A 26,638-nucleotide genomic window follows, 5' to 3' on the forward strand; every position below is an offset into this window, starting at 1 on the left:
TTACTGGATGCACTTTTGTCAAAGATCTTAAGTGTCTGGTAAATCTTAATCTTAGACCATTTTGCCAATCAGGTACTACTTTGTTGATAGTGATTGAATTTCACACCAAATTTATAATAGAGTAAAAAAAGGCTAGAGAATTTTGAAACAGAAGAGTAAGGAATTCTTTTCTCTCTGTGAGTGAGATGTGTGGCAAACTGAGAACAGAACACTGAATCATTAAGTAATAGCAGCATCACATAACTCATATGAAGAAAGCACTGAGATCCTTCTTTTAACCAGCTACTTAAAGCTATTGGAAATGCTTCAATCTCAAAAGGAAGGAGATGTTGGACCAGTGATTACCTTTCAGCCACCTTCAATAAATTCACCACAATGGCTGTTTCACTGGAAACAAAAAAACGTGGTTGCTTGACCCAGTAACATTTTGGAACCTGGCTCTTCTCCAGCTAGCAGTGTTGAATGGAAGCAGGAATGTGGCCCTGCTCTCCACAACAAAGATGTATGAACAATAATACAGTGCATATTTAATACAGTGTTTATATATAAAAGAGTGAGAAGAAGAAAAATAATGACAGACATAAAAATTCTGGAAGAAGGACATTTTAATATAATCTCCAACAAAGCAGACATATAAAAGGGAGAAGGCCTGTGGAGTTTTCAAATTCTGACCAAATCGTCGAACCCTTCTCAAAGCAAGAGTAGATCTGACTTTTATCTCAGTTTTCACATACTAAATTCTGCTAAAGCTTACCAATTTATATGGTATCTGTGTTGACTTTTACAGAAAATTAAAATGCAAGAAAAGGTACAACTTTAGTATTTTTAAATTGATTGCCTATTAATTGTTAATTTGACAAACATATCTTCGGTAGGTTTGAACACGGCAATTCAACATGTACTTCTGTATAATTATGAATTTGACAAAGAATTAGGTATCAGCATGTATATAAAGAAATATACATCCTTGAGAATATGTGACTCCTGCCAATATATTGTTTTATTTTTATGCGACCAACCCATACAATTCTAAATGCATGACTATAAGATTATCACTAGCATGAAAAGTGACAGCTTCAATATGGTAGATGTATATCTCAGAGAAATAGACTGTACTTTGCATTGCATTTTTGATTTTAATTTGATGTGCAAAACAAATTGTTTCATATCTGGATATTATGCAATAAAATAGTGCCAAGTCAATAATGAAATTACATTGCATATAAGGTATAAATGCATTTAAATTTTCATATCTCATTGATGTTTCAGAAGTATTGACTTTGTTCTGTTTAAAGCCTATTTAATGTAGTTGTTTCTTCTGAAACCTGTATATTCTGGGAGGGTGTGCATTTTGCACAACATTTAATCCATTCTGCACAACATTTAGTCCATTTAAATAAAACGAAAACAGCTGGGAAATTTTGAACTCTAGAATTACTTTCTAAAATACATTTGGTTTTTATATTACAATGCAATCTCAATATTCTAATGATCTGATATGAAAATTGTTATTCCTTGAGGGGGAAAAATCTCAAAATAAATTTTAGGGAATTTTATAACCCAGATAACTACTGCTATTGAATGGATATCTCTTGATGTTCGATAGGTATAATTAATAAAGCCTTATGTAAATCAATGCAAAAACACCCTACCAGCTGTAATAAGCCTTTCTCAGATTAAAGATGTATAAGAGCATTAATACATTAGATAATTTTAACATTTAGAAATGCACAATGAATTCTCATAAACAAACATATTTGGCAAACTCCTGATTAGTTGTTTCAGTTTTGTTAATCTTAATACAAGGTGAAGATACTGAGTGTAAACACTCAAATATCTATTGTCAGAGAAATGGATTTTGCTGTCAAAGATAATTTATATGCCAATATCAATTAAACCTGTACATCTGAAATACTTACTTGTACCTGTTTCTAAACAGAAGAGGAAGAGAAAAAAATAAAGGTCTTTCACTGTTTCTAAAAGGAAATAGTGGACTGTGACAAGAATTTCATTTGTTCCCCAAGCCTGAAAAGAGATAAATAAATACATTAGACTGCATTTCATGTTGCATTATCAGTTTTAAAACAAACTTCAGAACTACAAAACAGAAGAAAGAAAAAAAATCCTTTAATTTAAATATTTTAAGACACAAAAATCATTCATCTACTCTTCTGCATTTTCATTTCTCTACCCCAACACTGAGCATGGCATCAAAAACATGTTTGCCAAGTAGCCCTTTTCAAAAAAGCTTTCCAGTGTTAGTTATTACAATGCTCTAACAGTCCCAGCAAGAGCCTGTGAATGTACCTGCTTTAATTCCGCTCTGTTTAGAAAGCAAATGGTAATAACCCACAGTCCCTGAGGTAATCTTTACTGAGACCTCTCATTCCCACCCTTGCATTACTGTCACTAAGGATATTGAGCATTCCCATGCTTTCTATTTATGAAACTTATTTTCCACTCTGTTGGCTTCTGTACACATATATATTTTTTTTCCTTCCCCTCTAATGTATAGTAGGGCCCTCAGTTTGCTTCTGAGATACTAATATCACAGTTTGAAAGGGTCAGGATCAATAAAGGAAAGCAGTAAGGATGTTGACAGTTTTTAAGCCCAGCAGACTTTGGCTTAGCTGACCCTATGCTTCCTCATGTTTCCTGAAGGGCACTGTGTGTGTAACAGTCATGCAGAGAGCGAATACATTTGCATGCAAATATAGAAAGGATTGTTCAACATCTCAGTTGAAGAGAGTTTAATAAGGAAGTAACAGAGCACCGAAGTGGGACTCAGCACACCTAGATTCTGTATGAAAATGTCTGATTCAGCTTAATGGTTCTGGGTAAATAATTTCTCTTTGGTTTATTTTTCATATGTTTGAAATTTCTTCAGGAAAAGTTATGTGACTGATGACACAGTGTTTTCCCCCCAAAGTTTGAAGTGAGACTACATTCTTCTTCTATTATTCCTCTCTACCTAACACTACTTTACGCCTCAAAGTTTTATTTTGTGGGGGCAGGAATGGGGACATCATAGCCCACATCCCTGCCCCCTGAAAGAAAACCCTCTAGTTCTCCTCCTTTATCTTGCTAAATTAGAATTTTCAAACTTTATTTGCTCAATGGTTCATACTGTCAGTGGTTCCATCCCTTAAATCTGGAAGGTTTTGCCTTTCATCACAAGGAAGTAAAGCCTTTTTTTATCTGCTAGGTTGACTCCAAATCCTTCTCAGAACTTGCTGTTCAGCTGTCTCTTGTCTGTGACACATCAGGTCCCTACATATTTGTTGAACTGACAAAGCCTCTTTACATTTTTATTCTCTTGCTTATACTTAGCAATTTGTTGAGTCATCCAGCCCTGCACTGCCAGGAAGATCAAATACTACTCCATTTCTTTTTCATCTACTTAGGGCAGCTCATCTTGTCTTACTGAAATTCAGAATAATTTTAAAAGTGTTGACTGTCCTTTGTTCTGCAAGAATATCTTTTATGACTTGGGATCTAAATAGTTGTCAATGTTGATAATGTCTAGTCCCTTCTGAAACTGATGGATGATTCCAGGTGATAGCCACTGGCTGAAAACAATCAGGATGGAAAAGGCATTTGAGAGAGACATTCTTGATATGGCGTGATTCAGGAGATGATCATAGGATAAGATGAGCTCTTGTTAATTACATTACTCTGTGTCACAGATTGAGTCAGATTTGGGCTTTCTGAAGGCCCAAAATGTTTGTAAGACATTTATCTCTAATCTTCTTCTGATGAGCTGCCTATAAATCCAGTTTAATTTCATTTGCAAAAGAAACCTGACAACAGCTTTTCTAAATAAAGACAAAAGGGATCCCAAAGCCTAAGTGTGCTAAGTGTTTGCTTTGGATGAGTGTAGGGAGGCTGGTTTTTTAGCCAGTGTGTGTTTACCTGACAGTTTTCTGATAAGCAGTGTGATACCAAAGCCCCACTTTGTGACAGTGCTAACACCATCTGCCGGGTGCAGATAGCTTGTTGAAAAATGCTGTCATCAGCACTGAAGTGCTGATGGAAAGTTATTGCTTCAGTAATCACGAACATGCTCATATTCTGTCTAATTGGTTGCTGCCACTAAAAACTACTATTCAGGAAAAAAATAAGCACAGATAATTTTTCTTTATCATAATAAATTTTAGGTTACCTTGCAGTGCCACTGTTGTTTATTTATTGCTTTCTGCTTCCTGCCAATTTTACTTATCTACACTCCAGAGTGAACTTTATTACCTTCCTACAATTGCTCTCAGTACCTGATTTGGTGACAAATACTCATGGAAATTTTCATTAGACCTTGACATAGTGAAATACCTGTTAAGGATATTCCCTTTGCCAGGCACAGTGCGCCAGTCAGCCTCCTGAGGCAGGGGTACAGTGCAATCATTTGAATTATCTTTATTTGGTTTCAACTCTTACAACTAAATTTGTACCAGGTGAAAACCGGGACACATAGTTTGAAGAAAATCTATACAGGAAAATTTGGATCATCAAGGAACTGCATTCAAATGCAATTGCTTAAGAGTAAAGTAATATACTATGCAGGTTGCACAGCCATGCATGCCCCAGACATTCACTGGCTTGGTAAAACAGAGTGTCTTCATAGTTTTTCACTGCAGCACTGACGTAATTAAGAAATACATGTGAAGAACATCAAGTCTTTAGAATGGATGAGAACATAATGTAGTATAACTGAAGCCAGAATCAGTTTTCATTTGCATCAGTGTAATGTGGACTAAAGCTATTTTGACTTCAAAATGCTGTACTGGAGATTTTGGTTTGGCTTCCTAATTTTTGGCAGGATTTACCTTTCTTCTGCAGGATGTTCTGTCTTGCTTTAATGAAAGCTAGGATATCAGCATCAGCCTGGCTGTCTCCAGTCAGAGGAATAGATGTACTTGAACTTGGTGGAGTCCTGAAATAAGAAAGTATGCTTGTGAACTCAAGGGAGTAAGAAGGTTAATTTTTCTGTCTCCTCTTTTTTTCACCATAAAGGATTTTATTCTTTAGATGCATTGTTAGATATAGAACAATTTAGCAGAGACTTGATCTCAGGACTTCTTAATCGTCTTACATAGGTTCCTAAGATTAGCCACCATCTCTTTGGTGTGGGAAGGCTATTTGCTTATCAACTATAGATTTCTCACAAAAGGTTAGAAATATTGTAGTGCTGAGCCAAAGACTTAATTCCCAAGTGGAAAAGCTTAATCTAGTGAGTTTACCAAGGAAATGGTGGATGTAACTATGCCATGTGTTTGATTGCTTCAGGCTGCTATACATCTGAACAGATCAATAGAATTTTTGCCTACTATGGGGGAATTAAGTTTTCATGCATACACAGAAGTAAACAATCACGTGGTACTCAGGACATCTCCTGACAGATGGAAATCCTTTGTGCTGCTGAATGTCCAGTCCGAGCTGAACTCATGTACCTGTGCTGTTAAATTATTGCCTTATGACTGCTTTTTACAGATCCTCTGGTGGTGTAAGATGATGTAATACAATGAAGCTGTTTTAATCAGCTGAGAAAGCTAAGAATTTCCACCTGCATCCTTAACCTTATTTAAAGATTGAGCACTAATTGGGAGATGAGAAATACAGTGACAAAAAATTACAATACAGAAGGACAAGGGGAACTGAAGGGAAAAGCTTTTTTTTTTTTTTTACATATCATACCTCTGTAATTATAGTTATTTTCACTGTTCCTTACTGACTGTAGCAGTAGGTGGTTTCTATGACTGACATATGCAGCAGTGCAATATCCTTGTTTTTGTGCTACTAATTAAGTTCTCAGTTGCTGAAACAGTGAACCAAAATGGAAAACCAAAGAAGGATTTACTCTGAACTTAAAACTCCCCTATTTTTATGTAATTTACAAGGTAATCACAGAACACCAATAAGTGACTATTGATGGATTTTCATTTACTTCACAACAATATAAAAAATAAAAAACCCACAGTATATTGAGAAGGTACTCTCTAAATTCCATTTCAGCTTCTATTTTTCTTCTGCTTTTCTTAAACCCAAATGGAATTTAAAAGATTAGGTTTTGGGGATTACATTTTCCATTATTTTTTTCTGCTCTAGAAATGGATTGTTGTGGAACGTGAAAGAAAAAAACCCTTATGCTTTCTTCTTACTATTGCAGTAGGAAAAAGAGTAACTTGACCATATTTTCCTAAGGGCATTGATAGCCAGAACTGTTGAGCACAATAAGAATATAACTTCTGGAAGTAGAATAACTTGGCATAATGTTTCAGTGGGAGAAAAGAATGTGGAAATAAACACACTACAAAAAATAGAGAGGCTCAAAACCCTAGTAGTTTCTGTTAACCTGATAAGCTAATTTTCACAAAGCAGGACCTCTTTTGAGAAAACATGACATAACCTTTGCCAAGCCTGAAACTGTTGCCATTTTATTTCGGTATAATAATTTGTGGGAGGGAGATTAAAAATATCTTAAAGACAAAATCACAACTATGAAAAAATCTCTGCCTCGTTCCTGCATTCTACAATTCTTCAATACATACACACTCTGATTTCTCTTATTTTCAAATGGTTTATTTACTCTTTCAGATTCCATTTCTCTGAGAAGGCTGGGAAGGCACAGTCATGAATATTCATAAGCTTATAGAGAAAAAAAGCTTCAGGCCAAACATGAAACCACCTTTGTAATACTGATGATGCAGCAGATTGGTGTAAAGCTATGTGTAAAGCTAAAACTTGGAGGAAAATCTTCAATTTGTAAATTTTTAAATTTTTATATTTCAAGGAGACTGTTTTTAAATAGACTGATGGAGGATTGTGAAGGCATTATATTATTTTGTACTTTGCTTTTTCCTCTGAGTAGCCAAGGTATAGGTCTTACCTTGTTTTTAAAGTTGGGCTACCAAAAGTGACTGAATTCTTTTTCACAGCTGGATCTTCATTAGGGCTGTCTCTACTGCTGTCTGAAAAACTGAATGGGAAATGAAGAAATTAAGGAAAATGAAGGAAATAAAGAACAGAATATAGCCTTTGTGTAGGCAATATTAATACATACACTAATTAACTACAAAAAGATGTTTTTCAAGATTTTAAAAATCTATATAAAACACTTGTTTACTGAAAGATGATTTTCAGTTTAATCCATATGATGATGATGTTTATGTAGAGAATGTGGCTTTGAAAGAATGACAAATACCTTCACAAAAAATATACTTTTAGTATTTGCCTTCTAAGCCAGACTTGTAAAGCACTTTGATATATCCGATGTACAATCTGTAATGGTATATTTAGTTCTTAAACTGAGTATTAGCCAAGTGAGGCCCTTGCTAATTTTCTATTCTTTCTTTTGTCAGGCAAAATTGTTACCAAAATCAGTGAGAGACTGGGTAAAAACTCAGTGAGGACTTTGGGATGGGACTTGTTGATGACAGCTAAATATATTGCAAACAGCTGCTGTGCATTCCTGCCTCTGCAGATATCATTACCAAGGAAGCTCACTGTTAGGGAGGCAGTTTTCCACCACTGGATATCTAGGGACTCTCTGCTTTTCCTGAGGGTTGCATCTACTGCCAGATCTGGTGCCAATCTTAGAGTGGAAAAAGTAAATTACTCAGTGTAAGGATTTTTCCAGTAGATGGCAGGATTGGCAAGTTCTTGCTTTTCAAACTCTGCAGTAGTTTGTTCACTGTTGGCTGATGAATTGATATTTCTGGCAGAGAACTTGAAAAGGGAAAGAAATTTATTACTAAAATTTTACTGTATTACACTGTGCCAGGTTCAGTTTTGCAGAAGATATTGTGCCCAGGAGTATAAGTCATTTTCAGCTGAGCAGCTCCAGGTTTGCTGAATGATTGTCTTTTAACTCCTTGAGTCCCATGCCATTCACACCTGCCTAATTCAACTAAAACAATATCTTATTTAATGTCAATAATATTCTGTATTTTATTACATCTACATATTACAAGTGCTAGAATATCATCATTCGGCTTTAGAATTTCTTGAACATTTTTTCCCAGTGATTTGGCAGTTCTTAAAAATTAAGTGATTTATGTTTTAAAATCAGTTTTCTAAAAGGCCTCTGTGTCTGTGCCCTGAGATACTGAGGCATCCAAGTCACATAACCAAGGTTTAATAAATTGCTATACATCAACTGAACCATAGCAACCATCCCTGACTCTATTCTTAGTCTACAACAAACATAATGTGACTTAATGTGATTCTTTTTCATTGCTTTCTTTTTATTAAAATAAGCATCTTTGCTTTCTCTTTGCCATGGACAAAATGTATGATTTACAAATACTGTGAGTCAGCTGAAGTATTTTATTTTTAAATTGCAGTAGTTTATATATTTGAACTACTTCTTTTATTCCATTGAAATTAAAAAAAAAATATTGCCCAAAATGTTAAATCCCCATTTGAAAGGGAATTTAGATTTAGACTGATTAAAAAAACCCACTATATACTACAGGTGTGGCATGATTGGAACTCTAGGGATGTCAATTTCAAGTACATTCCTGGACCCGAGGACAATATGGCAAAACTTGCCTCAGGGTGCTCTGGGAGAATTTGGCACAGAAAGCAATATTAAAAAACCCACTTAAACTGAGTGAGATGATGCCCAAAGTCAGGAAATTAACATTACTGTGCTTAGAAATAGACCTTTATCTCCTATCCTGTGCCTGTGGGGTTGCAAGCAGACATTTTTATTGTGGCATGCAAACTGTTCTCCTGCAAGTTAAGGAAATTTATAAGGAAGCTTATAACTATTTTTTGAAATGACTCAAAGTTCTGCTTCCATGTAAGAGGTTAACTATTAGTGTACTAATCTAATAAATGAGTCCATCAGTTTGGCACAGCTCAAATCCATCACTTATATCCTAGAGATTTCTCTAATTCCTAGGCTATTGGGATGGTCTGCATGGGGATAACTTGCATCCTTCAAGTTGAAGCTTGGATACTGACATTGCAAGATAGGTTGAATCATCAGGGGACAAAAGAGTGTAATTTTGCTGTGCAGTGGTTTGTACGTTCAGATGCAACTTGTTCCTAGCCTGTTCTTAGAAGTCAGGACATTTCTTATTCATCTGAGTGTTAGATGCTGTTCTAGTAATGCAAAAAATGGAGAAATGTTCTAGTAATGCTTTAGATTTAATGAAAGTCATTATGCCAGCATGGGGTGGAGGTAATGACACCCCTCTCTGTGTGACCAGCATGAAGGACTGGACATCTCAGGATGCTCCAACAAAGGCAAACAAAACGACGCCTGACACACTTTAGTGTGATCAAAGTCTTCTTCAAGCAAGGGGTTGATCTGGAGATCTCTAGAGGTGCCATTCAACATTTCTCTAATGTGCAAACAGGCATACCTGGATCACATTTTGGTTTTGGGTGGATATACAAGGAATGTCAGTCTTGCTTCTGTCTGTCATACAAGTTTTAACCTCTAACATTATTCAGCTTTATTTGACAGTGTATAATTCCCATTTTCATTCTCAATCTATCTGATTTTTCCATGAGTTGAATTTAAGAAATCTCAAAGACTTTCCTGACAACTTCAGTAAAATTCCTACTTTTTCTGAAGACTAAAGATAGTCTGTCAACATTATGTCTGTTTGTTCTCATAACCTAGTACCTGATGTTTCACCCAGTGGATAACTTTCTTTTTCTGGGAGGTGATGAGGGAAGAATCCTCTGTTGAGGATGTATTTCTCAGTCAGGCATGGGGCAGGGGTCATAGAGATGTACACAGGGTTGCATAGAGATGTACACAGGGTTGCAGCAGCTTTTCCCTTGCTGCAGGAACTCAAGGACCGGAAAGAACTGATCCATGGACTGATCAGCTCCATCAAGTACATGGGGTAGAAGAGCTGCAGAGATGATGCATGTCATGGTATAAGTGCTTAATTTAGCAGCTGAAAAATAATGGAAAATCAGGTAGATTAAAATGGAAATTGAAAATTTGAAGGTGTGCAACCTCTGTAATGTTAAGAAAACCTCAGCTGCAGTTGTCCAATTATCTGAGTTTTGGACATGAGGGGAACAGATGTTCAGTGTACCTACAGGGAAGATTCAAGCTGCTTAATTCTGAGCATTTTAGTAGTTGGCTACAAAATTAGATTTGGCCTAACTTGCAAATTCATAGATAAATTGTTCCAGTTGTTACCAAAGAATGTGAAAACCTTTGAAATGTCACTAATTGATGATGTTATTCCCAGATTATGTTTTTATCATTATGTAACGCTGCAGAAAATTGGCAGGAATAAAAAATTATTAGACAGAAAGTGCTGTAAGATATGTAAACATTGACCTTGTTTTACACAACATTAATATAGGGAGCAATTCTTGGAATCCAGGACAGTATTTGTTAAAAAAATCTGATGCTCAGAGTCATCAGACAACATGAAGATTTATTTGAAAATGGCTCCAAGGGAATTTAAAGTGCCAAGAATATTTTGAATAAGAAACAGAACAGCCGAGGAGTCTGAGGTTGAGCATACCATGGGGCTTGCTGGAATAGGACAAATGAGATGCAGTAAAAGGAAATGAGTGAGGTTAAGAAAGATTTGACTAAGATAAAAAGGAATGCATTCTAAAAGGAGGAAAAAAAATCCAAAATTTTATAAGATCTATAACTAATCTATAACTATCTAACATTTGTATGATTCAAAGGGAATACAAGAACCATTCAACACTACCGAAACGAAATGTTCAGTGAGAGAAGCAAGTTGAATAGACAAGGATCTGATAAATTCCTTAAATGAAAGCCATTGTGGGAGAGACTGTATGAGGAAGAACAAAAGGCTGTGCTCGAATTCTGAATGTGTGGAGCACATATGGAGTGCTGAGCCCGACATACATTTTCAGACTTCTTGCAGATTTGACAGGAATCCATTAAGAGACATAAACATATATACAGTGTGAGTTACAGGTAGCACCACAGCTTTCAGACCTCACTGACTGAGGCAGAAATGGTCACTATTCAACTCTTTTATTAACATAGACTCATTTTGACACTTTAACAATTCAGCCATTTTTTCAGCTGGAAAAAAAGACATATTTGGCCATGAATCAAGTGCCTTTTAGGTGTGTGTATCCTTCTTAAGCCTCAAAATGATTACCAGCCTCCCTTCTGTGCTATTTTAGTTATAAATTAACTTAGTATAAAATAAAAGGTGAGCTTTCCCAAGGCGTAATTTTCTCTAGAAACATGACTAAGGTGTGTCAAACAATAACAATGCACACAAGTCATACACTAGAAGGTGATCAAAAGACTTTGTTCAAACACATATAAAGATTAGGAATACATCTGTGTCTTTTGCATGCTGAGTTATATAAATTATTATTTCTAGCCTGAAGATTGTATTTACATCTTGATGCTGTTGAGCAGGACGGGAATAAAGAACTCTAGATCAGAAGGCAAAGAAAATGAACTCTCTCCTTTATTTCAAATGTACCACTCTATATATAGAGAACATCGAGAAGACTAATTTCATTGGTCTTAGAGTAAAAACATCCCACACCATTGGTGGGCAGTGAATGATGCACAGTGGCAGAACATATCTATAAACAATGTGAATAACAAGATAGATTAGAGAATTATTTACATTCTTTCCCAACTGTTTCCCAGGCTCTTGCCTGGTCAGAAAACCTTTCTCTCTGACTGAGCTGAGAATATCCACAACATCTATTCCCATTCAGAAGTTTGTCTGAATGGTTTTACTGCATACTTACTCTGTCAAGAGTCTTAGAATTCAGCCTACTAAGTTTTAGATCTTATATCTATAAGATATAGAATATCACCTGTTAACTGAATTCCATCTTGGAAACAGATTTTATTTACACCACATTATATCAAACATAATTTATGTCAGCTTTTGCTTTGGTGGCTGGTTTTTGTGCTGGGTGAAGATAGCAATATCATTCCAAAGAGAGAGATGGTTGATTTTTATACAAGTTAGAAAAAAAGAGCCATTTGTGTCTCAGGAAAAGAAGTGCCTGTAGCCTGCATTCATTCTACATAATTATAGGAAATGGTAAATAAAGTTCCTGGGGCAACTGAGGCCAAGGAAATCCTTGGGAAATAAATATTCTACTATTTTATTCTTTCTGTGTCTGTGAAATTTGAAACCATTACTCTAAAATGTTATTGATTCAGGTAAGGGAAAAAGTAAATTTTCATGCACAGTGGGAGGTTAAGCCTGTAGCTCCTGCCTCAGAAAAAGCAGAAATAGTGTTTCTACTTCCATATACATGCCACTGGAAATGTACCTGAGTAAAATATGTTTAAACTGCCTAACATTAAATAAGATCAACTTTCTAGAACGATAGGAAGGAAAGAGTGCTTGACTTTTAAAGATTATTGCAAGAATATTGATAGAGATGGGAAAATAAAACTACATTCATCCCAACTCCCTCTACAATTTTAGTTCCAGAAGATAAATATTCTGTGTCTGTGATATTTATGCAAGGATCATCCAGTCAGCCTTAGTCAATATGCTCATTACTTAGACACAGAGAAACTGTTCACTGTAAAGAACATCTGCTTCTCGCAGGGAATCATGTGGGGCAGTACAGGACTCTGAAGTAAGCTTGGCAGCTGAAAGCAACCATGCACCTTTCCCCATTCTAGTCAAAATGCCAGATGGACTTAGACTTGTCCTCCAGTAATAAACATGAACAGTAAAGGCATTTGATAGAAAAGCTAAAAAAAAACAAAACCAAAAAGAAATGAGTTATGCAATTTTGTTTCTGAGCTAGGGTAGGGGAAAGGAGGATTCACCACTGCTGGAGGCCAGTCCCCCATTGCACTGGAAAGTACATGGGCATTACTACATGCTCTTTTCAGTTCAATAATTTTTAAATAGAATGCAAAAGGTATTGCTCTCCTGAGCAATGCATCAGCACACCAACTGAAATTTGTTGTTCCCAAGATCAGTGAGGCAAAGAGGTTGTGCAAAAGGTGCTTAGTTCAAAGGACAGTACACAGAGTGACAGTCATGGATTGCTTGAGCTAATTTGGCTGAATTGTGCTAAGCTAGACCAAAAACGCTCTCATGCTCTGTTCAATGGGCTTTTCTCTGGGACAAGTAACCTTCAGCCTGAGACCAGAAATGAACAGCACAGATTAGGCCTAAAACCTGCCAACCATTTGCAAAGTGATTAATGCCTAAGTCTTGAGAGGACACAGAACAAGAACCAAAGCAAAGTAGAGAAGAATGGAGTTGGTTTTCATAAGTTTGAGAGATCTGAAAATGTCTTCTCAGAAAACTTTAGAGGACTATGTCTATCATTTTCTTTACTGATTATGGAGCATTTACTACAAATACATGAGAGTGTTAAATAAAACTTAGAAGCTATTTTACAGTTTTAAGAAAACAGGAAAACATCATTTATGCAGATTACTGTCATAAAAATGTAGGTAAAGCCACTCATCAGAAAAATGTTAATTGCATAACAAGAAGGAGGAGAGAGAGGCAGGAAAAGAGAGCAAGAGAAAGGTGGTGAGGGAAAGAGGAAGAGGGAGGGAGAAAGGAAGAAGGAAGGGGAGAGAACACCTCCGTTTATTGTCCTTGAATATGGAAACCTGCACAGTCAGGTATGTGGTTTCTTGCACACTACTTTCCCTGATAGTTATGAAAAACCTATTACTGCAAATTTAAATTAGAGCTTTTGAAATCAGAGGTGACTGTTGATGAAACAACCAAGATGATTACTTTTTTCTCCTGTAGATGACACATCACCATCTTACAATATCAAATATAATACCATTGTGGAATAATATGCTGCATAAATGTAGTTCTATGACATTTTTCAGGAGCAAGTCTATCTAGGATATATATGAAATAATTTTTTATATGTTTTGGTTTGAAGTCCCCTACATACATCCTAAAGGAGATATAGTCTCCTTATATACGAAACTGACTGATAACAGGCTTGCCTTTCTTAGCTGTTGTGGGGCTCCTAGAGAAAGGTTTCCAAGGTTCCAAGACCAGCACGTCAAAATAATTGAGGTCCTACCTTCAATAGGACTTCCAAATAACTGAATGATAAAATTTCATTTTCTACACAATTGTTTCTGTTGTAACTGAAAATACAGTGTTTCAGTGTGATATTTGCAAAAGCATTCTGGACAACTTCACTTTTATTAAAAGTGCATTTTTTCCCATGTAAGGAAGGAAGAGAAAAATAAACAATTTACCTGATAGGAGATAGATGCTGCGAGGATCTGATAAACTGTGGATAAACAGTGACAGTATTTGGTGAGGTAACCATCTCTGGCTTTTCCTGCTGGGTTTAGATTGAAAAACAAAATTATGAGGCTAGGATTTTTTTTAAAGTGCTTCATATTGGCCTATACATTTCAGCAATAACAAGGTAAGCAATGACTCATTCAGAAAACACAGAGCCTGAATCACACAGTATTTTCTCCACTTGTACAAACACTTCTGAACAAAGAGAAAAGTATTTAGGATTGGTTCAAGTATTCTTAAGCTCAAGTTACAGGTTTTTAATATGTAACAGCATATGTTAACTGATTTCAGTTTCTTAGAGAGCTCAGATGTATAGATAGGTCAAGATCTAAGAAATCAATCCCAATTATGTTTTCCAGTTTTCTAATCTTCTACTGATGAATCATAAGAGGTTGAATCCTGGAACTCTCCTTTTAAGGGATCGAGAAAAATGTGCTGCTGTGGATTCAAGAATATTACTTGCAGTGCTTTGCAAAGCCTAGACAGGAGTGTGACTAAAACATCATCCTCTTTGCCACTAATATGGATAGGGATTTTAACTGGAAAAGTATTTGGTAATGCTAACTTGCAGTTAAGCTGCTTAGGTGGCAGTGTATGGATAACTAAGTTCCCTATGGATAACTAAGGTCACAGTTCTGTATTTATTTTAGGCTGTTTTCTTAAAAATATGGTTTAAATTTATACTCATGAGAATTAACCAAAATATTCTCTTTTGCTTGTAACAACCTTTCCTCAAGGAGTAAATCTTCTCTTCCAGTTAATAATAAATTATATGGGATAGACTGCACTCAGCATTCTTTTTCATGAGGCTGATGTACGTTCATGGCCGAGCTCTGCTGTGAGTTGCTATGTCACTACTTGCAAGTCATTAAAAACGTGTCAGAAGGGGAGCACAAGAAAGCTAGGTTGTTTCAGTAGAGCGTAGTTTTCAGACTGTGTTATGAACTTCCAATGCACTGGTTAAAATGACAGGTCTTTAGCTCATTTTTACACAAGTCATTGTATTAGAGCACTCTGTGCTTAAACACTGGTGGACTTCAGCTAGAGAGTGAGAAAACACACTGTGCTGGGAGTTGATGACCCTCTGGGAGCCTAGGGAAACTGAAAAGTTACTGGAGTCTTTGCAAGCAAAGGAAGCTAAAAAATAACTATATTTGCTGCAGAAAATGCTGATGAAATAATAATTTTGCTAGCAGTAAAAAAGATTATTTTTTGCAATCTGATAATATTCTTTCAGAGTTGCTGGTATTTTGGGCCCATACTTCCCTAGTAATCAAGTTGTTTAGGAGAACATCAAAACAGAAAATAGAGCAGGAAAAAAATGGGTTTGTTTGATTTTTTTTAGCTTCACACAAGTATAATTCACATTACTTTTGTCCAACTTACATTGGCATAAGTACAGGTGAACCAGACCCTGTATTCCATCCTTCATACTCCTTTCTAACTAGTCAATTAATGACTTTGAGAAATTATTGAAGATGTTATATTTACATGAAAATGGAAGAAATACAAAATTATTTCATACCTGGAGTTTTTTTGCCTCTTCAGACCACCAGATTTCAAAGTCTTTTTGCAACTTCATCTTCACTTTTTCCATAAGAAGCTGCAAGTGCTCAATCTCTACCTTCAGCCCTTTGAAGTGACTGTACACTGTTTTATAGCTAATAAGAGATGAAGAAAGTGTATTACAGATTTTCCAGCATATATCTGAATAAAGGCTAATCCTACCTAGAACTGTTGGAGACTTAAACTCTAAAATAATGTATAATGATCAGAGATGCAGAGGACACAGACAGATGGTAGAAGGAAACACCTCATAATTTACAAAAGCTTCATGGGACAGTAAGTGCAAGAAAGTTATTCCACAAACCTTTTATTTCATAATGAAGTTAGTGAAATTCGAGTGAGATCAACATTGATAAACAGTTAAAATATGTGTTTGATCAACTATGAAAATTATTTCTTTTGAATTCTCAACATGTTACCATTTATAAATAACTGATATCTAGGATTCAGATAGGAGCTGAGACTGGTTCTCCTGTCAGATGGAAGCTTCATTACCCTCTTGGCTATTAGACACTTGGAGTTTTACAAGGAGTAAGAAAGAGCTAGAAGTTTCCTCAGAGATTGTGAATAACAAACGCTAGCAAAATACTTCATACTGACATCCTTGTATCTATTTTTTTATCCTTCTGGCAAGGATTGGTTAAGCAATGTGTGTTTTGCGTATTATTTACACTTAGTGAGTCCTGTATTACCTAAAGGTTCTCTTTAGGTCAAGAAAGGCAGGACTTTTCTGAATCCACCCAAAAGGCTCACAATACTTTTGGATTCAAACAACAAGTTGCAAACACTAATCCTCAGGGAGGACATTAAGCTGTTTTTATTTATTTTTAACCTTTAGCTCAAGCATAAATTTTCCTTTCTCATCTACTGTGGCATCTGACAGACAAACCAACAGCACATTCTGACAGACAAACCAACAGCACATACACAAATTTAGAACTATTAGTGAACCACAAAGCTGATATTTTTAAAATGTCAGAGAAAACCCTGAGGGTAGCTGTGTGTGCAGAATTGTAATTGGAATATACTATCAGTATAATTTATCTTCTGAAGGATGGTAGAAATCTGAGGCAGAAGTAGTACCTTTTTTTTTCTTCTTCAATTTGCATTCGAAGATTCTCTTCTACTGGATCAAATCTTAGTTCTTCAGAAGGATTTGAAACAGCTATAGGGTAAATGATCAGATTTAAGCAATGACTATATGGTGTCCAAAGAAGCAACTTCTAATTAGAATAAAAACTATCCTTTCAGAGGCAGTTAACAAAATTGGGGTGATTAACCATTTCTCTCTTCTGGAAATGCTTCTTCAAATTCCCTATTTAGGCCTTACTTAGTAGAGGACATAGTCAGTAACTAGTGATTTTTAGTGCTTATAATTAGGTTTTTTCATCATTAAAGATTGGAACATTAATTTTAGATATAAATAAAAGCAAGTGAAACATTCATATTTGGCATCAAACGCTATCAAATGCGTTCAACCACTTTTTGCAATGGTTTTGGCAACAAAAACAAGACCAGAAGCTGTTGCAAAAAGAAGAGATACCAGTAGCTCTTGAAAGAGAGATTAACTTTGGAAAGCAATAAATGAGTATAAATAAGGAAAATATCCTGAAACTATGTGAGAAAATTTTCAAGGTAAAAGCTGACTAAGGAAATACCTTAAGAGTAGCCTAAGTTAGCCTAAGAAAGCAGCTTATGATTTCCTTATCCTGTAACAGAGCAATACACAATATGCTTATTCTGAGAGACTGTGAAACAGTCTTTCCATCATGGTTTATATGTTCAGTGGTGAAAGGAAATGTAAAGTTACCTACTAATGTTACAACAGTTTCTGTTTCTGGGATGAATGAGAAGAGTTTTATGTTGCCAAGAAAGTATGTTTGACCTTTTTAACTCAAGAAAAATTAAAAAACCAAATGTTTTGATGTACAATACATACAAGTTTCCACCCCAACTCTTATTTTTGCCAAGAAAATTAATCCTATGTCAGTCTGTCACAAGGCCTGAGGAGTGCACCCTCTCTTCAAGGAGAGGAATTCTGTCTGGAACAAGAGGGCAGCAGTGACCCCTCTCTGCCTGTCAGCACACCAGCTGAAACCATTAATCTTTTGTAGTAGCCCTCTATAGCTTAATACAGATGATGTTGAAAAGCATTTTATTTCATTACTTAGCTGAAGCATGTTAATACAGACAGTCAAGGAGGACAAAGCCCATGGACAAGTCTCATTTCATACATTGAAAGGCCTTGCTGTATGCGATTACAAAGAAGGATAGGGTGAATACATTTGTGGTGGGGAGAGTACCCTTAAAAGATAAAAATATAAACTGCTTGAAATGTTAAAGTGAACAAACAAGACAGGAGGCAGAGGAGATGATACAACAGTGACATTGTATAACAAGTTATATCTGAACATAACACATAATAAAAGGTCATCATAACCATGCCAGAACCTTTAAGGAAAGGAACAGACCTTTCCACGATTACAAGGGATGAGGATTTTCGGATTTGTCACTTTTCATCCCCAAGACAAGGCAAATGAATAATATTCTGCTCTAAAGACTAGACCTTTGGAATATACCTACTGTAATATATACAAGGGATCATGGCTCTTTCCTGATGTTCCAAGCAAAAAGACATCTAGAGTCTGGTGGACCATATTTCAACACTTATGTTTCCTGTTACTTCTGCCTTCTCCTCATTCCCTGCTACTTCTCCTCCCCTCCCCTTTACCTTTCCTGATGAATCCCTGCAGTGGCCTCTTTCTGCCCCATGGCATCTGCTGCCTCACACCCCTCTCCTCTTACCAGTCCAGGCATACTCTTTACTCACAAATTCAATTTAGACACCTAAGAAAAAATTATTTTGGCTACAGCTTTTTTTTCCTCTACAGAGTTTATTTTTACTGTATATATCTGCCTTCTCATGCAGAAACAGAAAATATATATTAACCTACATAAATATATATTAATCTACATATACAAAGTACATGTAGATTATGAAGCACTGAAAAATCATGACATCAGCTTTCCCCACATACATGAAAAAATTTGCAATACATTAAAAATGTAGTAGAGGTGCTATTGCTATAATATTAACTCAGATATAATTTCTACAGATATAATTTCTACAACTGCACAGAACACAAAGTGGTATCTGCTTTGTTCAGTCAGGATTGACCTTTAATTCATTGACTGACAGTTTGTCATATGAAACTCAGCTCTACAGTTTAGCTCTATGCTTTTAGTGCATCAGCTGAGATTATTTCATTCAGTTGGAGTGTAATATCACATGCACTTTTCATGCCCCACTGACTTCTCCTGGGCAACGAATGCAGTTGCTGCAATTTAATCCTGGATAATGCAGCCCCAGGTTTCAGGGGTGCAGGGGAGTATGACATGCATGCTTAGGAAAACATTGGCTCTGTGTATACTAGGGGCTTCTGTTGGCATCCAGTTCTGTACAACAGGACTATTTTGGCAGCAGTCAGCAACATACTGATGAGGAGTATTAGTTTCTTTACATTAACATAACTGCACATAGAGCTGAGTGGCAAAAATTATGAATCCTAAGTTGTGAAGCCTTTTTTAAGAATACTGAGTCATAAGATGTAAAGAAGAGACTGACAGTGCTACATGGGTAGGGAAATAGCTGGCAAATTTTATGCTTACTTTAAGGCTAACTGGTTTTGCTTCATCTTCATATACAACCCATTTGGTGAAGTGAGCACAGGATACAACTGATATCAGCTGCCTGCATAGAGATGAAGGTGAGCTCTGCATGAATTGACAGTTCATATAATAAGAGTTTGTAATTTTTGGTGCTTTTTTTCTCATAAAGAAGACTGTAAGAGACATTTTAAGATATAATTATTTTATTCTAATGAAATGCCCAATTTTGGAGTACAGGAAGTAGTAAATTTTACAGCACGTTCCACATGATCAAACCACACACCTGCTAACTGGATCACTATTTCAAAGCCATGTGGAAAGCATGGATGAAACACACTATTTCTAGAATGATACCAAGTGTTATCACCATAGTTTACTGCAAACTGGCAACAACCTGAAATACTCTGGCAGATTCTTGTCTACAGTCAGAAAATTTTGCAAGAAACTCTCTGTGACCCTGAACTTTATACTCTCTGGGGTGTTCATATATTTCTCAACCTGAGTGTATCCTGGAAGTCAAACTCCTAGGGATTTATTGTCTTGTGCCTCAAATAACATTGTGTCTTGCCCTCCAGCTGTACTTTTGCAGTCAAATATTTTCTTTTTTTCCACTGGATAGTCTTGTGTTTATCTGCTTAAATTTATAGTCACTTGAAGTAACCAAATTTAGAATTGACTTTAGTATCCCATTAATATATTTACTGCATTATTTATCAGCTTTGCAGCTTTTGGCAAATTCAAGCATTAGTGCTTTCAAAATGGAACATATGTTGTAAGTTCATTTTTTTTTTAAAGGAATACCCATCTATCATTATTCAGCATCATCTTAGAAGTAATTCTCCTCTTTTTCTTTATATTTCCCCTGGGCCATGTCAGCCTATGTTTGTCACTGGGCACCATGTGTGTACTCATCTTTACAAAAGCAAAATGAGTAGGCACAATGTAACTCAGGAGAAGATGAAAATATCCTAATGTATGGATGAGTTTATATTGTGGGTTTAGAGCAATTTACTTAACCCTAATGTAATAGATAAAAAAAAAAATTCAGCCAGTTTGTCATAGAATACACTGAAACACACTGTCCTATTTTCAGCATTTTACAAGTTAACGGATGTGAAGGGAATTTAAGGACATTTTGTTGCTTTGATCACTGAATTTAGTAAAAGGGTCCATTGGTATGCTGCTTTGTTTGTTTGTTTGTTTTGTTGTTTTTTTTGGTAACATTTCATTGCTTATTGCTTTACTGGCTTAATACCGGCTCAAACTATCTTCCAATGTACACCTGGCAAGCAGAACTATTTTTCCCATCTCAGTGAGTTGTTTTTCCTAAATGCAGTCACACTTTAATTCCCTCAAGTTTCTTCTTTGAAATCTATATTTTTCTTCCTGAAAATACATGGCATACAAAACAGGAGGTGTTACCTTCATGTCAGCTGCACTTAAGCCATGTAAGCTTCTGAAACCATCACGGCTAAAAATTCCCTGTTGCTTTCCAAATGTACAATTAAACTGGGGGGAAAAAAAAAGCAACAAAGCAGCTTCAAGTTTAATATGTTCCATACATGCCAGTTAATCTAGTGAAATAGTAACATAGCTGGGTCTTAGCCAGGAACCCCCTACTAACTGAGATTCTTGCCTAAACTTAACAAATTCTTTTTACCATTTGATTACATGCGATTCCTCTTGCATAATTTATCTTGTTCATAATATTAGATAAAATCATACCTGTTATGTTTGAGTGATCTTTCTCTGCCTCCCAAGAAGGGGTGTGATTTGTCATCCATAAGCTTTGAAGTTTTGTAAACATTAATTTCTACAAAATTCAAGAGTTTTCATGGAAAAAAAAAAATCTCTTTTCTAAGCTTTGTCATGAGACATTAGGAATACCCCATCACCAATATCCAGACTGCAGTTCAATAAGCACCACAACTTTTGTGAAGTAGTGCCTAGTCAAGAGAAAGATTTGATTGAGAATAATATAACACAACTTTCCTAAGAATAAGACATACCTAAAGGTGCTAAAGGTGCAGTCACAATGAGTGTCACAGATTACTATGCATGAACAATATACACAGGCATGGGCAGCAAAGTCTGTGCTTGCAGATCACATTTAGGAATGCAATGCACAAAGCAACTGTGGGATTAATTCAATAGGCCTAATGTTCTCTAAAAATAGGGGGTGTTTTACCTGCATTCTGCATAGAACTGTCTGTAGACATAGAGCTGTACTATTGTTGTCAGTACAAATGCTTGTGACAATGCATAGAAGCATTTATTCTGGACTGTACACTAAATTTATAGAAATGTCATTTGAAAGAATGTTAAGGAAAAACAAGCATACATGCTTATCTTTAACTGCTTCTGTTTCAGCTGTGTATAGATATAGATGGGCCATGAAACTGATGTTTAACTTCAGCTTCAAGTTAGACAATAAAGGAGGTTTTGATCTTGATTCCAGAAGTGAATAGTAACCAAACAAATGTATATGGCTGTACTAGTCTGAACAATTTTGATCTTTCTGTTACTTTCATCTCAAAAGAGTAGAGAAGATGGAAAGTGCAAAGGAAAGACACATCATTATTGGTGAAATCAATAGATAATGAGCATGAGGTTGCACTATAAATTATTTCGTTTAACTCTTGGCTCAAATAAGACAAAGGATGTTGGGCTGAAGCTCCTCTATCATGGATCTGATGTTTTTTTTTCTATGCAAATAGCAGAGAAATGTGCTAAAACCCCACCTCAGTTAAGTGCAGAATAAAGACAAAAGTATTACAGAAAGTTTAGTTTCCACTCTCCCACATGGCTACTCCACTGGTCCTCTAAAACAGTTTCCTAAATGCTTTTTTAGATGTTGGTATGATGTATGAGTTTTCCAGAAAATTTCTGAAACTACAAGGATAGGATTTAATGTCAACAGGAATGTCATTCTTTAAGAAGATTAATTTTGATGTTGTTCAGTGTTCTGGCATGTGTATTAGATTAGGGCCATGTGCAACTTGGGCAGTTTTAGGGACCAGATTATGGTTTTGAGACCCTCTATCCCTACTGGCCACACTCATATCCCACATGGAGTGCCACGCTTTTGCTGGTTCTCCCATGCACATACCTGCTGGCTGCAGAACAGCTGAGATCTGTGCTGTGCTACCAGCTCAAGAAGGAACAAGAAATACAGAGGTATCTAGGGAGTTCTCATAACTCAGTTCTTTCCTATGACCTGTGAAGGAAAGGACACTGGGCTTGATGTTCTGACAGCTGTTGGCTGAATTACACTGTAGTGTATAATGAGAAGAGACAATCTTGACATATCCAGAAGCAATTACAACTTAACCACAAGATTCTTATCTGGAGAAGTTATATCCAACCTCTGCACATTTGTGGGATATTATTAGCTACTTGTTCCAAGTAATTATTTATTTTGATCTCAAATATGCAAACATTTTTCAGCACAGAAGGAATGAATTAATTTCCATTAGCTATTTCAGCAAAAAATAAAATGGCAGAAGTTTTTTACCAGACCTGCAGGTTATTCTGAAATGCTGGATATCACACTCACAATGGTATTTCATTATTCACCCCTTGTCCTATCCTTTACATAATCAGCTAGACAGAAATTTCTACTCTAGGTCTGACCTTGAAAAACTCACAGAAATACAGATGTGAAAGAGCTCCATTTGTTGTTTATAGTTCATTAGATTACAGAATTTTTTATTACAGAGAGCTTTCATGGAGGAAACCTTGACTGAAACAGAATTAGTCAAGGTGCCTACACACTCACACACTGGACACAACCACTGGACATGGCAAGAAGAAAGAAGCCTACAGCAATTAAACTCCATATTTTTCTTAGTTAAATATTTTAACTGCTATTTAGAGGCAAAAGAGAAATGTACTCAAAGATATACTGAAGATAAACAATGAAGCTTAGGCCTAGAATCTGTAGTCTGTGTGCATAGAACCAGATTTAATTTTTGCTCACTCCACCTCAAGTCCTATTTTAGAATCACAGAATCATTCTGGTTGGAAGGGACCTTGGAAGCCTGTGTTTGGTCAAACTGCTCAAGGGTGGGTGAAAACGGAACCAGATTATGTCCAGAGATATTGTGTAAACTCCATGAACAGAGATCCTGCGAACTTCTTTGATGACTTTTTCAATGTCTAACTACCCTCACAGTATCTTCATGTCTTATCTTAATAGACCAAACTAGAGAATTGAAAGCTTCATCTCTAGATTCTGTCTTGTGAGACACCAAAAGGAGTTTCTAAATAATAATACAACTCCTACTGAACTTTTCATTATTTCAGAAGAAATACTTACTACAAGAAAGCTTACAGAGACTGCAAGCTGTTCCAACAACAGTGAAATGCCAAAGTCAATGTCAAAAAGCTGAGTACTGGGTAGCTGCGCTACAAGTTCATGACTCCTAATAAAAATATCACTTGATCCAAAAATGTCTTTGCTCTCTTCTGAGATCTGATCATTGGATTTGAGTGGGTCATGTGGGAAGCTTAATAGGAACACACAAGTTATCTCAGAATTTTCTCTGACAGCTCAGGAGGACATATTTGCAAAGACTTCCAGTAAATATCAGTATTCTCTTTCTTGAAGACAAACTGAAAGAGAAGACTCATGCCTGCCTCTAGAACCTAATCTTGGATATAGTAAATCCTGCTAAAAAAAAAAATAACAGAAAAAATATAGAAAAAATAAAACTATAAAACACCCTGGACGGACTGGAGAGAAACCTGTGGAAAGAAAAGTCGGTGTGGGATTGAGGCCTGAAGGGACAGGTGGAAGAAGTATCTTCTTATTAAAACATACTCCTATAATTTTAAATAAAAGTTCCTATGTAATACTGGGAAAACCTAAAAAACACATTACCTAAGAAGAAACCTCAAGTACTGCGGCAAGGGCATCATTGCATCTTGTCTAGGTGCTGCTTTGAATCCACGGCTTTTTTCCTGATTGTGACCATCTTTACAGAAGAACTTGGTAAATACAAAAATAAAAAAACTCTTCAAGAGCTCATAGTTTCAGCCATAAATGATGCTGTCTTGAAGCACAAAACAGCATGCAAAACCACGAGAGTAAGCTTGTTACAGTGTGTAGCTTCACAGTTACCAAAGGATATAGTCTAACAACTTGTAATGTCCAAACAACTGCTTATATATATTTTCAAAATTAATTGTCCCTAACTGTTTCAAGCATTTGATTCAAGACTACTTTGGTAAATATTTCTAAAAGAACCTAACATATTACAGTAATTGTACAAAGGAAATTCAAAAGTATCTGTATCTTTGGCAGAGTAAAACTTGTTAAAAAAGGCAAAGTGGTACTAGTTTTGAATTTTCATATAGTTGTGCTATTGGTATCTTTGTCTTAGCAACAATGAAAAATAAATGTCCCTTTAGCAAGCACAATCTTACTAGCTTTCTGTCACTCAGAATTCCTATTTCCTTTGAAATAGACTAAAAAAATTAAATTCATCCCTAAAGAAAATGGCCTTGATGCCACTAGAGGTCATCATAGGAATAAAAGTCAGTGTGCTGCATGCACAAGAAATACAAAAATACCACTGCTGTTTGACACTTCAAGCGCAAAGGTACAGAAGAACATAACACACACAAAGATTTTGAATCTTTCCCTTATTCTGAGACTATTGCAAACTGACTACACTGCTCTCTAGCATATTTTAGCCCTTGGATGCCTGGTAGTACTGTGGACATTGCCTTATTCCTTTCAAAAAAAACAAAAAAAAAAAAAAAACCAAAAAAACAAACAAACAAACAAAAAAACCCAAACCAAAACAACAAAAAAACCCAAACCAAAACACAAAAAAACCCAAAAAACCCCCCCAGAAAACCAAAAAAACACCTCCTTAAAATTATGGACATGAGATTGTTTCTCTAAAGTGCTTTATTTAGCCCATACATAAGATATCATTTTTCATCAAGAATGATGGTCTTAAAACAGGCCATCTATTATTCTCCATGGACTACGCTGGATTTGTGTGGGAAAACACAAACTGCCAGTTTCCTCAGCTTCTGTCATTTTGTGATTGAAAACACTTGTGTCTCTTCATTTCATGGCATTAGTACAGATCAAGACTCTTCTGCTTCATATGAAAAAAGTTAAATGTCATCTCAGTTACAAGATGCAAGGCAGTGAAAGAAACCAAGCTCATTTTATTTAAATATGGATTTATTTAAAGAACAGATTAACTCTGATGCAAACCAGCAGTTTGGAAGTGCTATGTGCTTTCCATTCACACAAATCACAGCAGATGAGTCCAAGACAATCATAATTATTGGACTAATTAATGTTATATATGTCTAGAAGGGGCCACAATGGTTGCAGAGAGGACTACCATACACTTCCTGAACATACCTTATAACCAGAGCAGGTACAAACCATGGTGGACCTGTATTTCTAGTGGCATGAACCACATTGGAAGGGTTCAATGACAGGTTGGATGGAACTTTGGGCAACCTAATGTAGTGAAAAATGTCCGTCCCCATGGCTTGAGGATTAAACCTCCTCTCCAACCCAAATCATTCTGTGATTCTGGGATCTGACACTGGACAACTGGGAGCAGCAGTTCCCCTTTGTAACTCTTCTGATATGCAGAAATTTGTCAGACAACATATTTGTGTCTCAGTGTCGGATATGTGGTAGTGGCAGCAGCAAAGCATTGGAGGAATCCTTGCTTGAAATCCCTTCCTAAGACTGGCTGGAATATTCCTGCAGGGGTACCCTGATGCATTCATTATACAGCACTGTCTATCCTCTGTGCTAATCATGTTCATTCACTTCCAGACAAGGAAAGGTGAGTAAGCAAAATGAAACATGCTATAAAGAAACACACAGTATGGAATGAAAAAAGGCGCAGACTGATATTAACATCTTTAGAACAGCCATCTAGCTTTGAAAATGTAGGAAAAGATGGTACAGATAAAGCTGTAAAGGGAAGAAAGATAATCAGGAATTTCCCTATATTTGCTTAAAACCAAATACATGTTACAAATCCAAATATAAAAATAACATGCCAAAATCTTTGCTCGCAGGCATTTGCCACACCAAATCAAATGCTGGTATGCATTTTCAGAAACATATCTGTTGTTTCTGACTCACCTCGTCATATTGTTTTTTATGG

General features: G+C 36.0%; 1 protein-coding gene across 5 annotated transcripts in view; it reads right to left on the reverse strand.

Annotated features, from left to right (window-relative positions):
- KIF6 (kinesin family member 6) overlaps nucleotides 1-26,638 on the reverse strand; it is a 159,957-nt gene that overhangs the window by 3,611 nt on the left and 129,708 nt on the right. Inside the window, exons 17-22 of one of the 5 annotated variants that reach the window (XR_008430083.1) lie at nucleotides 16,899-16,980; nucleotides 15,775-15,910; nucleotides 14,198-14,286; nucleotides 6,881-6,970; nucleotides 4,821-4,927; nucleotides 1,926-2,025 (exon numbers count right to left, since the gene is read on the reverse strand). Coding sequence is in view for 3 of the 5 variants with exons in the window: in XM_053938736.1 (XP_053794711.1) it covers nucleotides 4,765-4,927; nucleotides 6,881-6,970; nucleotides 14,198-14,286; nucleotides 15,775-15,910; nucleotides 16,899-16,980 (560 nt within the window). In the remaining 2 variants the exon portion in view is untranslated. Of the gene's footprint in view, nucleotides 1-587; nucleotides 2,026-4,764; nucleotides 4,928-6,880; nucleotides 6,971-14,197; nucleotides 14,287-15,774; nucleotides 15,911-16,898; nucleotides 16,981-26,638 lie in introns of those variants that run through there. The other 4 variants (XR_008430082.1, XM_053938739.1, XM_053938737.1 and 1 more) reach the window with 4 other exon arrangements.

The sequence above is a fragment of the Vidua chalybeata genome, chromosome 3 (genome assembly GCF_026979565.1).
Source record: "Vidua chalybeata isolate OUT-0048 chromosome 3, bVidCha1 merged haplotype, whole genome shotgun sequence".
Classification (NCBI taxonomy): Eukaryota; Metazoa; Chordata; class Aves; order Passeriformes; family Viduidae; genus Vidua; species Vidua chalybeata.